This window comes from Lutra lutra, chromosome 2 (assembly GCF_902655055.1).
Source record: "Lutra lutra chromosome 2, mLutLut1.2, whole genome shotgun sequence".
NCBI classification, from domain to species: Eukaryota; Metazoa; Chordata; class Mammalia; order Carnivora; family Mustelidae; genus Lutra; species Lutra lutra.
The window spans coordinates 16331865-16345624 of record NC_062279.1 but is presented as its reverse complement, the minus strand read 5'-3'; the positions used below and the strand labels follow the sequence as shown (position 1 = coordinate 16345624).

The 13760-nt window shown below is 38.9% G+C and overlaps 1 protein-coding gene across 3 annotated transcripts in view; it reads left to right on the top strand.

Moving 5' to 3' along the window:
• The first annotated feature begins 727 nt into the window (after positions 1 to 727).
• Positions 728 to 13760, top strand: part of PDLIM3 (PDZ and LIM domain 3) — a 31086-nt gene continuing 18053 nt past the window's right edge. The window contains exons 1-3 of one of the 3 annotated variants that reach the window (XM_047715062.1): positions 728 to 964; positions 10680 to 10831; positions 12492 to 12576. In XM_047715062.1, coding sequence (XP_047571018.1) covers positions 872 to 964; positions 10680 to 10831; positions 12492 to 12576 — 330 coding nt within the window. In that variant the 5' untranslated portion in view covers positions 728 to 871. The remainder of the gene's footprint in view (positions 965 to 10679; positions 10832 to 12491; positions 12577 to 13760) is intronic. The other 2 variants (XM_047715071.1, XM_047715053.1) reach the window with 2 other exon arrangements.

Sequence of the window (13760 nt, the reverse complement as noted above, 5' to 3'; positions counted from 1 at the left end):
GAATATAGTGATGAACGGTCTTCTCATGTGTACTTTTAGATTGTTCATTGGATTGAGTATGTTTGCATGACATTTTCACTTTTACATGGCTTTGTTTTTAAAAAAAATAAATTTTGAATATATTTGTATATCTATTAGTGTATATTATATCTACCCATAAATATATGCGACTGTGGGTACTTAATTGCAGAAACGCTTAGCAATTATTGCTTCTGTACCAGGCACTGTGCCAAAGAAGCTCATGGAATTCTCGAGGTCATCCTACCAGAGAAGTACAATTAGTACTCCCGTATTACAGATGAAGAAACTGAGACTTAAGGACATCAGGTAACTTCACCAGGGTCACACAGCTAATAAGTAGATATCGGCGCACTCAAAATTGCTAAATAACTCACTGCATCTATGAAGCTTTTATTTTAATTGGAAGCATAGGAGCTGTGGTTTCACTGCTTTTAACTTTGAATGGAGCGCGCTGCTGAGCTCCCAGCACAAGATAAACAGGAGGACAGGTGTCACTTTAAGAGACTCCTGGAGGCTGTAACCCGAAGCCTCCTCCAGCGCCCCCGGAAAGGTCTGGGAGGCTGCACCCAGCCGGTGCTGGTCTGTAAACTCCCGTGGGTCTGGCGCGTCTCTTTCTTCCAAAGTTGGACCTCTCCTTGGTGGGAGGGGGTGGGGAGGAGGGTAGGCCAGTGACGTCACTCAGGAGCGGGGATAAAGCTCTCCGGCCGCAATCTGGGCGAGGGCACTCTCTGGGCAGCGCAGTGGCTGTGTCGCTGGGAGACCCTTGCGGTGGGCAGGGCCGCCCCTCGCTGTGCCCCAGTCCGTCCCCAGGAGCCAAGGTGCTCCGGCTCGAGGCCGCGCCGAGAGCACTATGCCCCAGAACGTGGTCCTCCCGGGCCCTGCGCCCTGGGGCTTCAGACTCTCAGGGGGCATAGACTTCAACCAGCCTTTGGTCATCACCAGGGTAGGTGTTTTCCGTTCTTTCGCTGCAGGTGGAGGGCTGGCGTGCGGCGGATCTCCCTGGATTGCAGGGTGGCTGGCTAGTGAGCCCCGGGTGCGCTGGTGGCGGGGGGTGGTCCTCCCCTTCGGGCCCACAGTTCGAGGGGCGGCAGCAACTTGGCAAACTGAAGCTGGGGGGGTGCAGAGCAACTTAGAGGATTTACAGAGTCGGCTGCAATGGTCTCTGGCTGCATCCTCTCCGTCCCCAGCAACTTTCCAGGAGAGGTGAACCGACAGCCTGATTCCCCGGGCTTAGAGGAGGCTGGACTGCGAGGGCTGGGGCGGGGCCGGGGATGGGGGTGCTTCTGCCCTCCAACCCCCCACCCCCGCCCGTTTCCTTTCAGGAACAAAAGAAATGAGGTCCCAGAAAGAAAGGAGAAATGACTGACAGTGGCGGTTGCTCCTCGGAGCTAGACGCACACCTGAGCGCGTTTCTCCTATGGATGAGAGCTTCAGCACAGTGCTGATCCCAGGGCACAATCTGGGTCCGCCAAGTTGGAAGCGCTCGTATCAGCCCAGACAGGGAAAATATTACTAATGTGTTTTCCTAGGTTTCCAGGCATTTTGAAAAAATATTTTCCAAAGCTGGGAGTTTGGCTTAGGAATCATCACCTATAACTCAAACTACAAAGAAAACGCGCCAGATAGTTTAGTTTACCTGATGGAAAGTCACCAGTCAGCCTAAAAACCCTGAAAAATAGTACTTTACTATCAGAGTCAACTTTCCCTTACTTAATATTCCCTAAAGTATTGTCTAATTAGAAAAAAAAGAGAAGAAGAAAAAGGAAATTTGGGGATTTCTGTCCTGTCAGTAAATTTCTAGTTGGTCTAGTTGATTTTTTTTTCTAAATCAAGTGTTTGTCTTAATAGAAAGTTATTGTTATTTCAGTTATCAATAAAACATAATCTAAAAGCATAAACTTCCAGAATACTATACTTTTCTTATGTTTTCTTTTTTCCTTACTGCTTATATTGTATTTTATAAATATATGCTTTATAATCTGATTTACTCATATAGATTTTTGAACAAGGTAATACCTTTTAAATTCTGTTCAACTCATATATCTAGGAGATTTGGGCACCAATGTCCTTTTGAAATATCTCAAAACATGTACCATACATACACATACCATGGAACATTTCAAGCTTTGTTTTACATTTTTCAAAAATATATAAACACATCTGACATGTGTTTTTGTATGAGACATGAAAAGCTAACATACCCCCAGAATGTTCCTAAGTAAATTAAGCAGAAAATGGTTCAGTGATCTGGGCCAAGCAACGAATGCCTTTTATGGATTTACCAACCAAAACAGTTTCCATTATCTCTACTAAGAAATATTTTTAAAGTTTTTGAAGTATAGTTTTCATTTGTTTAAATTAAAGGAAAATGAGCTTTTGAATCCTAACAAAGGATAAATCATATTTATAGTAAATTCTAAAAAAAATTTATCAAAACCTTTTAAGTGATTTATAAAAGAAATGTCTTGCTATTAATATGTAACATCTCAATATGATTAATCCTAGGTTTGAAATGTTGAGTTGTTGATATAAACAATGTTTATTTTATTTTTTTTTTAAGATTTTATTTATTTATCAGAGAGAGAGAGGAAGAGAGAGCGAGCACAGGCATACAGAGTGGCAGGCAGAGGCAGAGGGAGAAGCAGGCTCCCTGCCGAGCAAGGATGTGGGACTCTATCCCAGGACTCTGGGATCATGACCTGAGCCGAAGGCAGCTGCTTAACCAACTGAGCCACCCAGGCGTTCCAACAATGTTTATTTTAAAGCAGTACTTATATATTGCAGTTGGACCACAGGAGCTATTTTGGCAAATGTATTTGATATGACAATTATTATTTGGGAAGCCAATTCATATTTGAATTTCTAATTCATTACTAATTTATATCCCTCATTTTGACATGGTTCGGTAATAATGCCTGACCATAAGTGCTGATTTCATTTGACTATGCCTTTTCTCTTCAATTAATTTAACTCAAGAATAGCAGGTAAAATTCAGCTATTTTGTATTCCAAGAGTCCCCCAAACCACGCACATAACAGAGTCATGTTGAATGAATGAAAGCATATTCTCTCGAATTTTTTTGCCTTAGTGAACACCTAATTGAGAATGTCTCCACTGAAATTATAAGAACAGTTAAAATCACTTACAAAAAGTTTAACTAAAAGACCTTACACAAAGCTAATTATCAATGTTGTAATTAAATAGTAAAATTCCATTTTATAGTTATTGTATATATTAAAAGGCAGTGAATAAGATTGTCCATGTATTATTGTACTCCTTTGCTTGCCATGAATATCTCTTAGAACCTTTATATGGGCTAACTCCCTTAAACCTCACAGTAATTCTGTAAGACTAGCAGTAGTAATACCTCTTTTTGTGGATGAGAGAATGAGGCTTCAAGAATTTCACTAACCTGCTGATGGTCACAAGTGGTGGGACAGAATTTGACCCTAGTTCTATCTGCCTCCAAAGCCTGCATTCTGAAATCCCCATGTGTAAGACAAAAAGCAAACAAACAAAATCTGTTTATTGTACAGATCTTTCCAAATACATGTGTTGTGCCATCCACTTCCTCATCATCTGGTCCTACTGATTCTATATCTTTAGGATCTACCACTTCTCTTTGTTCCTATGACTGTCCCTATTCAAGCGTCCATGACTTCATGCCTAGCTCTGTCTCCCCTCTCCAGTTCACTCTGTATATTTCTTACCAGCCATCTTTGGGAAATGCTAGGTGCCATCTCTCCTCCCCGTTCTTAAAATTCCTTCAATAGCAACACCAACTAAAGGGAATAAAATGTGTGGGCCCTGAGCACAGTGTTGGCCTTCATTCTCTTCCCAACTCACGTTTCCAACTTTATTTCCTCCCTCTCTCTCCCTTTCTTCTTCTCACTGACAGTCGTGTCACTATCCCAGCCGATTTACAATTTCTCCATCTGTCTACACCCACTACCGTTTTTCTAGAGATTTCTCCTCCCCACCCTACCCCACTGTCCTCTGCCTAGGAAACCCAATCAAATATCACTCCCCAACCTTCTTCTCATAATAAGCATTTTACCATTTGTTACCATAACTTTTGTCCTACAAGCTCTCCTTACATCATGCCTTGTACCACAGATGTTTGAGTACATCTGTATTCCACAAATTGGATGCTCCCTGAAGGCAGGAACTTTTAAATTTAGGGGATGGTAAGTGCTGTGCATCATCTATGTGACAGAAATATAGACACAATATGAATGGTTGATTAAATTGCTCACTTTTTATATAACTATTATTATCATAATAGGTACAGATTATATCCTCAAAGATATTCCACAATAAAAAAAGAGAATTGCTTTATTGTTCATTGATCTGTTTTAGTTAAGCTCTTAAGTATGCAAAGAATTGAGAAACGAATGCCTGAACTTAATACCACAAAAATTCCTATAAATGAGATACATTCTTCAAGCCAAATCAATTTTTGTCTTCCTGCAAGCTATCACTTTCTCTCCCTGCCTCACACTTTGCAAATGCAAGTGCTCCTAGACAGTGGGCCTCTACTCCACCAGAGCTGGGTGAGGGGTTTACAAATGTAACTCTCTCCAGCGACTGAAATTACAGTTCACAAAATTAGGACAAAGTGTCCCCATCATAGAAATAATTTACAATCTAATTAATCAACCAGGTGAATCCGTATCATAAGAGACACCAGAAGTAAGGTAAACCAAATACCAGGCAAGCTCAAAAAAAAAAAAAAAAAATTCAACAATGGGTTGTGATATACACATTTGGTAGAAAAACAGTTTTCTAGGCAATAGGTATGTGACACATTGTGCAATAGAGATTTGAATTGTGGATGTGGAAGGGTTGTTCCTGCAAACACCATATATAACTGGTCTCTGCATTTCACAGAATAAATCTGAGGTTCACATCACTAAGTGAGCAGCTTTTCTTTTTCTGCCACGAAGATTCTAAGAAGTCTCTGTCTTTTTTAAGTGTTTGGACCACCCAGAAGGTAGATCTACCATCACAGCCAAGTTACAGATGGTTTGTTTTCACAAATGGTCCAATTTGGAATCAAGTGCAAGTTTCTTTTGTGTATATGATGTAAGATTATTACATACATCTGATGCTGGTATGTCCTTTCTCACTCAGTGCCTCTTCTCCCCCACTTCTTCTTTCCTCGTTTCTTTTCAGGGCACACTTAGGGCCAAGATCATTGTAACTGGACTCTATGGGCTTGGGTACCAATGTAGAAAATGTTACTGTATTCTCAAGTTTTGCAGGCTTGAACATAGAAAAGTACATGACTTTAATATAAACTATATTTGAAATTCAAGCTTTTTTTAGAAAGAAGTGTTTACATTGAATGCAATCCTTCACCAGGATTCAAGTGTAGTAAGAAAGTTGATGGGAAAGCCTATTTAATTTTATTATCCCAAAGACATGTCTGCATGGATATGCTGGTTCATATGTTCATAACTGTCCTGCATCCCACAAATATCTATTAAGTGCAGAACATATTGTATGTGGAAGGCACTGTGGAGGATACAATTATAACTTAACAGGTTTCTACTCCCTGAGATGCTCAAATATGAGAAGAGAGGGACATACTTGTACATAAAACCAGTACACAATGTGTCCAGGACTCCATGAGAAAAGTGCAGCCAAAGAGATAGGAAGAGTCAGGACAGAGATTCCCTGCCTCAGTGGCAAGGGACACTGTCCCATGGGGACAGTGGAAGATCTTGAGCTGCAGAGTTAGCCCTATGAGGAATTGCAGATTTTTACTGCATCTAGACCCTAAGCAAGTTTCTTATACTCTGAGAACATCCATTTTCTCATCTTAAAAGAGAGTCTTGAGAATTCCGTGAGATAGTAGTTCTCAGGAATACAGTGCCAATAATAATAACAATACTGCCATGGTTCTTGACGCCGGCTGCACGTTAGAGTCACCCAAAAAACATATGAAACTACCCATGCCCAGGTGCTACTTGCAGAGGTTCTGAAGTAACCTATATGAGGTATGGCCCTAGAAATGCAGATTACAGACAGGCTCTAGAGGGCTTTAGATGCCAGGTGGGGCACTGGAGTTTATTTGTAGACAACAGAGGACAACTCAACATTGGGCTTTCTCCCTATTTCAATCCATGCCCTATAGCATAGCCCTTCAGTGTATACTTGTCTTGTCCATAACTATTTCACTTTTATTCTTAACATAAAAGTCTCACCAGGGTGTCTGGATGGCTCCCAGCCAACTCTTGATTTCAGCTCAGGTCATGATCTCAGGGTCATGAGATGGAGCCCCACATAGGGCTCCACCATCAGCAGGGGGTCTGCTTGAGATTCTGGTCTCTTCCTCTCCCTCTTGCCCTCCCCTGGCTCTCTCTTTCAAAACAATCAATCAATCAATTAATCTTAAAAAAGAAGTCTCACCAGGGCCATATCTTGTGCTTCGCTCATGTCTCCCATGGTAAGTAGAATATTATAGATGCTTTATCTGTGATTTAGGTTTTTTTCCAAATGGACTCAAATGATAGGTTGATGTGAATAACACAAATTCCCTAGTTCCTCTCCTAGAGCTTATGATTTGTGATTCCAGGCTTCTGGAGTAGAGTGGGAGTCTTTATGTCCAGCAAGGACACCCACATGATTTTTCCAATTAGACAAATTTGAAAACATGTGCTAAGTGATATGGCAGTACTATTTTCAATGATTTCTCTAATGCTTTTGATATGTGAGACTCCAATGAACCTAACAATAAATAATCCATTGAAAAACTCTTTGCCTCACTGTAGCTCTCTCTTCTGATTTAGGGGAAAATGTTAATAAACTATGAACAATAACATAAAGTAATTACATAATATATTAACAATATAATGTAATGCTGGGAAATAACATATCTTTATGTCTAAACAGATAGTTTAACTTACTAAAACCAGACCAATTTAGTGGTCATTTTCTTATCATTAGCCTAGCTGAACTTAAGAACTAGAAGGGGACCATATGTTCTCCTTCTCCCTCATCCCTCTCTCTCCAGCCTTTTTTTTTTTTCCCTTATCCACTACCTCCTTAGAGATCTAAGGACATCAATCACTAGGTTGAACACAAAGTCATAAGTGAGTTCTGGCATCACCATCAACCACGTTTGTTTTTTTTTAAGATTTTATTTATTTGAGACAGAGAGCACAAGGAGAAGCAAACTCCCTGCCGAGCAGGGAGCCCGACTTGGGGCTCAATCCCAGGACCCCAGAACCACACCTGAGCCGAAAGCAGACACTTAACCAACTTAGACACTCAGGTTCCCCCAACCACCTTTCTTATTTGACTTCTGAAACCATTGCTGACATAGCCAAACTGCTGTTCCCATGTTAATACGGAGCCAGAGGTTACTTGGACATTTACCCTCCTTTGAAAAAATAGTTTTCTTTGTCCAGGTTGTCTTAAAGTTGTTGCAATGGTCAAAGTTATTAGGAAGAGCTTTGCAAATATGGTATTTGGAGTAAATATAAGATAGTGTTAATACTTATATATTCATACGCTTAATGAAACTTAGTAATGTTCAGAATCGAAGTTCAACATACACCAGATGTCTCAGTTTAAAACTTATATAGACAGACACACACACAACCCTACCTTCCATTTATCCCAACCAGAGCTAAAAACTGATGTTAGGCTTTTCTAAATCAAGATTGAGCATTATATAACAAATCTATTTAAGTATGTTAGAAAACCTAGGTGAGGCTTTAAAAGAAAACACATTGAGCCATTCTTTCCCACTTTTTAACTCAAAGAATAGACTTCTGGTCTCTGATGTTCAAAAATAGATAGTACTGATTTTGACAAACTATAGCTAGAGAAAATTAAAAGTTTAAGATTATTTTTATCCCTGCAAGTCACACTGGGGATGGAAACTTTTATTCTCCTAAGAGTTCTGGGCTTAGGAGAATTTCCAAATGGAAAATAGCTATCAAATGTCTCCCAAAGGCTGGGAAATAATAATCTCCATTGTCTTCATCAAGCTTCTACCAACTGTTCTTATTGGAAAATAATCACGATCACTACAGCGAGATGATCACAGAAATGAAGTGAGTACAATAAACACTTTAGTAATGAGACTGAAGGTCTCAGACACATGAGAATTTATTGCCTTTGCAATTTTATTCATTTAGATGAATCTTGGCTATCCCTTAGAGCCACGAAGTTAAATAGAATCAATAACTAGATTAATTAAGTAAATAGAGAAAAAAAAATGAACGAATGAATGATCCTCAAGTAAAATATTAGGAACAATTTAGTTTATTCCTGGAGCAGTTTGAGGTTTAAGTCAAGTCCTGTACATTCTTCTGCTCTGAACAATAGGAACTTGCAAATGCAACAATGATGGGTTGACATTAATAGCTATAATCTTTGGGTATATAGGTAATCCTTTGGGTGGTAATAGTTATATAGGGACTAGCTCTTTATGTTTCATGAGATCTACTTTAAATAACCCTTTCATTCATTTTCAATTATCCATTAATTCCAAATACTGGAATATATACAATGGCACATTAGAAATATACATAATATTATACATATCCTCAAGAACTTCCGGTCAAGTTGTGAAAACAAACAATACACAAGTAAGTAAACAAACATTAAAGTACAACTTGTCTTCAGGAAGGAAGTGAAAAACGTAATGGTGGAGAATGATGGGGGGGTATCTGGAGAAGCTACTTCAGATGTTTGGGGAAGTCTCTTTGAGAATGTGACATTTAAGCCTAGACCTAAAGGATTAGGAGGAGGAACTGGGTGATGAGTGGGGGAAACATTTCAGGCAAAAATAATAGTGCAAGTAAACCTTGAAGAGAGGGGCACCTGGGTGGCTCAGTCGTTAAGCATCTGCCTTCGGCTCAGGTCATGATCCCGGGGTTCTGGGATCGAGCCCCGCATCGGGCTCCCGGCTTGGTGGGAAGCCTGCTTCTCCCTCTCTCACTCCCCCTGCTTGTGTTCCCTCTCTCGCTGTGTCTCTCTGTCAAATAAATAAATATTTAAAAAAAAAAAAAAAAACCTTGAAGAGAGTACATGCTGGGTCTATTTGAGGAACTGAAAGGAATCTGGAATAACTACGGCACAGTGGGTGGAGGGGAGCAGGAATGGTGTAAGATGATGTTAGAGAAGTAGGTGGGTAAGACCAGGTAAGGACTATTAGGCAGTTCTAAGTAATTAGGATTTACCAAAAAAAAAAAAAAAAAAAAAAAAGGAGTAGGAAGAGCAATAGCAATCAAAAACTGAATACTCAGTGTAGTAATTAATGATTTCAAATTTGGTATCTTTTAAACATTTAATAACCATGTTTCCCGGATCCTTAAGTATTCTTTTCATCTCCCCACACACCCCCCACAAGAAAGAAAGAAAAAGAAAGAAAGAAAGAAAATGAAGTTCATGTGGGTTTCTTGCAGACAACGTAAAAATGGATCTTGTTTTTTTACCTAGTTTGGCAATCTTTGTTAAAACACAGAGTGTTTTGAGAGACTATGGACTCTGAAAAACAATCTGAAGGGTTTGAAGAGGTGGGGGGGTGGGAGGTTGGGGGAACCAGGTGGTGGGTATTAGAGAGGGCACGGATTGCATGGAGCACTGGGTGTGGTACAAAAACAATGAATACTGTTATGCTGAAAATAAATTTTTTAAAATGTTTAAAAATTTAAAAATAAATAAATATATGTATTTGATCCTGGAAAAAAAAATAAAGCCACTGCTGTCTAAAACACACACACACACACACACACACACACACACACACACACACAGTATGATGTGGTTATACCATTTACATTTAATGTAACTTCTGATAAGGTTTAATGAAAATCTAGCATCTTGTTAGTTGCTTTTTATTTGTTCAATTTGTTTTTCATTCATGGAGAAGACACTGTGTCTGAATACAAACTTCTCTGGTGTCTGCAGTCCTCAGGAGTTCTAGACACTCAGTGTTAACTGAGAGTTCATCATTTTAGCTGAATTCTTTATGACCAAAATGGTGCCCCCATCTTCCTCTGTGCTCTGACACAAGTGATACAATTTACTTACATCTTGACTTTCCTTGGAGGCACCTGTCTTTCCTTAGATTCCAGGTTTAGTTGGTTGCCCTGCAGCTTCAGCTCTCTGAATAGTTCAAGAAAAGTTATAATTTTGTATCTTATATGGTATCTTCTACCTACTACAAGAGTGATTCTCTTTCTAGTTTTCTACATCCTAGATGCCCCTTCATGTGAATTTTAAAGATCATTACTTATAAGGATGCTACCGTAGCTTCAATTCAAATATAAAAGGTCCCTAAATGGGGTGAAGTTGTACTCCCAAATAGAGAGTTAATGGATTTAAAAAACCCTAAAGAATAAATTATTTTATTTAAAACAAAGAAAATAAGATCAAACAGGTATTAAGGAAGATGCTTTAGAAGAGAGTAAGAGATGTCATGATAGATGAAGTGTGATTAGTAAGAAACAAAATTATTTAGCATGGTGGAAAAATAGAGCTAACACAGTTGATCATTGAAGAGTTATTTCAAGTTAGATTTAAAATTCCCTGCCCACTGAAACTTTTAAAATGTTACCAAGCTGAAATATAAATGTCAGGCACAAAACTCAAGATATTGCAGAATGTTGGTTTTTAAATGATGCCATGATTTCTTTCAGATTACTCCAGGAAGCAAGGCGGCAGCTGCCAACCTGTGTCCTGGAGATGTCATCTTAGCTATTGATGGCTTTGGTACAGAGTCCATGACTCATGCTGATGCACAGGACAGGATTAAAGCAGCAGCACACCAGTTGTGTCTCAAAATTGACAGGTGCTTTTTAATTAATGGTGTTAAAATGTGATCTGTTTTGCAGAAGATCCTGAACCAGAACTAAAAATGATTTCATCCTCCCTGTAAGAAAGAGTTTCACAGGAACTAGAATTTTGAATTTTGACCAGCTTTTTTTTTTCTTTTCCTTTTCTTTCTTTCTTTTTTTTTTTTTTTAGTATATCAGCCACTTTGGTCTGTTCTTCATTGATGTCAGTTAGTCCAGTCACTGTTAAAAAACTATTTCTGAAAAGAATTTTCTGGAATGTCAGAATAAGGGAAGAGGCTAAAAGAATTCTTTTTCTTGTTAATTGACTATGAAAATAGAACCACGAAAGGTACTGGCCACAGAAACCCTGCACAGAACAGCTACTTGTACTGCTGTTCTGAATGTGGTAGAGAATGGAATAGAATTTAAAGATTCTCCTAAAAGAATCTCTTGACTTGCAAAAATGTGAGCATATTGAAAACTGGTTGCTAATACTGTTTATGCCATTGGCTATTTTGTACAGAATTTAACCCAGAAGAATCTGACAAGGTGTAAAGAGTGCACATGAAGTGAGAATATTAGAAATCAGACATTTATAATGAAAAAAAAAAAAAAAACTAAGAAATTGAACCTGATCTTTGGCCACCATAGGCCTGATCTGAAGTTGAATTGTGAAAATAATGTTTTGTTATAGTGGTCGTTAGTGGGTGTTTATCCTGTTGCTATTTTATTCCCAACTTTCCCTGCTGTGATTCAGAAGGCCCAATCAGCCAATCTGCCATATCAGGGGTGAAATTGACTCTTTCCCTATTTATTTATAACTAGTGTTCCTGCCAAGCACACAGTCTCTTAGGAGCACATGGTCCCAAAGAGATACATGAGAAGGACATGAGATTGGATAAAGCTCATTTCCTTGATGCCAGCAGCAAATCCCCCTGGCATACCATTCACTGTCTCCTGTGGTGGCCTGGGTAGGATGGGAGGGAAGTAGAGGAAACCTAGGGAGTTTGCCCTGTGGTCATCTACCTCCAGAATCTTCCTCTCCTGTACTGCTCCTTGCAGGTATGGCAGACCTACTCTCTGTAGAAGCTGTACAATGTCTTTGCCTTAGTCAGTTCAGGCTCCTACAACAAATATACCATAGATGGGTGACTTAAACAAAAATTTATTTTTCACCGTTCTGGAGACTGGAAGTCTGAGATCAGGATGCAGCATAATCAGGTTACTGATTACTTCCTCACATGACATTTCTTGGTGTGTGGACACAGAGACCGAGATCTCCTGTCTCTTCCTCTTTATATAAGGACATTAATCCTATTATGACAGCTCTACCCTCATGACGTAATCTAATCCTAATTACCTCCCAGAGACCTCACCTCCAAATACCATCACATTGCGGGGTAGGGTTGCAACATAGGAACTTGGTGGGGGTTGGGGAGGGACACAAACTTCAGTCTATGGTAGTCCTCCATGCAATTTTTATCCATTCAGTTTCCTCCAAAGTATCCAAAAAACTAATTAGATGGGAGAATACAGAATAATGAGCAAGGAGTATTCCTTTTGTTTAAATCATCAAGGCTCAATAGTATTTTCATACACAATAATGGGAGATTAAATGCTAAAACCGGACATAATGTTAGAATTTGGAGTTTACAAAATGTCTTTTATTCACAGAGCAGAAACTCGCTTATGGTCTCCACAGGTGTCTGAAGATGGGAAGGCTCATCCTTTCAAAATCAACTTAGAATCGGAACCACAGGTATGAATTGTAGAGTAAATGATATTCATGTTTTATTTCCTTTTAAATGATGTGGATGCCTTCCAAGAGGAAGAAATGACAAATATAAAAAATTGGAATTAGCCACATGATGGAACAATTGTCTGTCTTTACCCTGTGTGAGATTAATTTATATTATCCATGTCTTTTTATATCAAGAGAAAAGAGAAGTATCCCTAGGCAAGTGCCTTGTTAAAAGACAAATGTGTTCTCAGGACAAATTTGGCTCTATCTACGTGCAGTCCACTTAGTTTTTCATTCTTTATGATGGACTTCTGCCAAATGACCATGACCTAATCCAAGAAGTTTAACATATTAAAACAAAGCAAAACGAAATTAGTGTCTACCATTTGAAACAGGTGTCTCCAATCTAATAATTACTGTAAACTTCAATTCTTTGAGGTCTTTGTCCAGATCTTATTTTACATCCTTTTTTAATTCTCAGTTCTGGTGTTCTATAATTAAGTTTATGCTACAAAAAGGGTTTTGCATTATGTAATCATAGTGATATTCTGCCCATGCAGTAAAATTACAAAAGATAGAGGATTTTCCCTTGAGGCAATTCTAATGAGCTAAATTAATCTAATAATCTGATGCTTATCTGATAATGTCTACTTTCAAAAGCTCCAAAAAAAAAAAAAAAAAAAATCCCTGTAATGAAAGCAACCCCCAGTTGTGCTGTGTGGGAAAATGTAATTAAGACAAGGATTTTAGAACCTCTCCTTCGCCAGATGTTTCCCAAGTTTAGAGAGACAGATATATAAATTAGGCATCCCTTTTTAAACAAGTATTCATACTAAGTGTATTATATATTAAATATTCCTAAACTATAATTTTCCCATGTATCTGTGGAAAATGCATGAAAACGTATTTGCAACTTACACTTCAGCAGCATTTCCCTTTCCAGGATCACCAACTCCTGAATGTGTGCTTTGTTTTCTACTTTCTCCATGAATTTACCTCCACTTTCTCCTTGATAAAATACACTTAGAGTACCACGTACCTGTATCTCATAGGGCTTTCAAAGATTTAAATAAAATACCATAGAAAAAGACCTTAGCACATTGAATTGCTCCTAGAGATATTCAATGTAGTGGGAGCTCTTGGTAATACTCGTATGGTACCTGCCCCCTCCTACCAGGCTGTGACGCGCAGGCTTTTCCTGA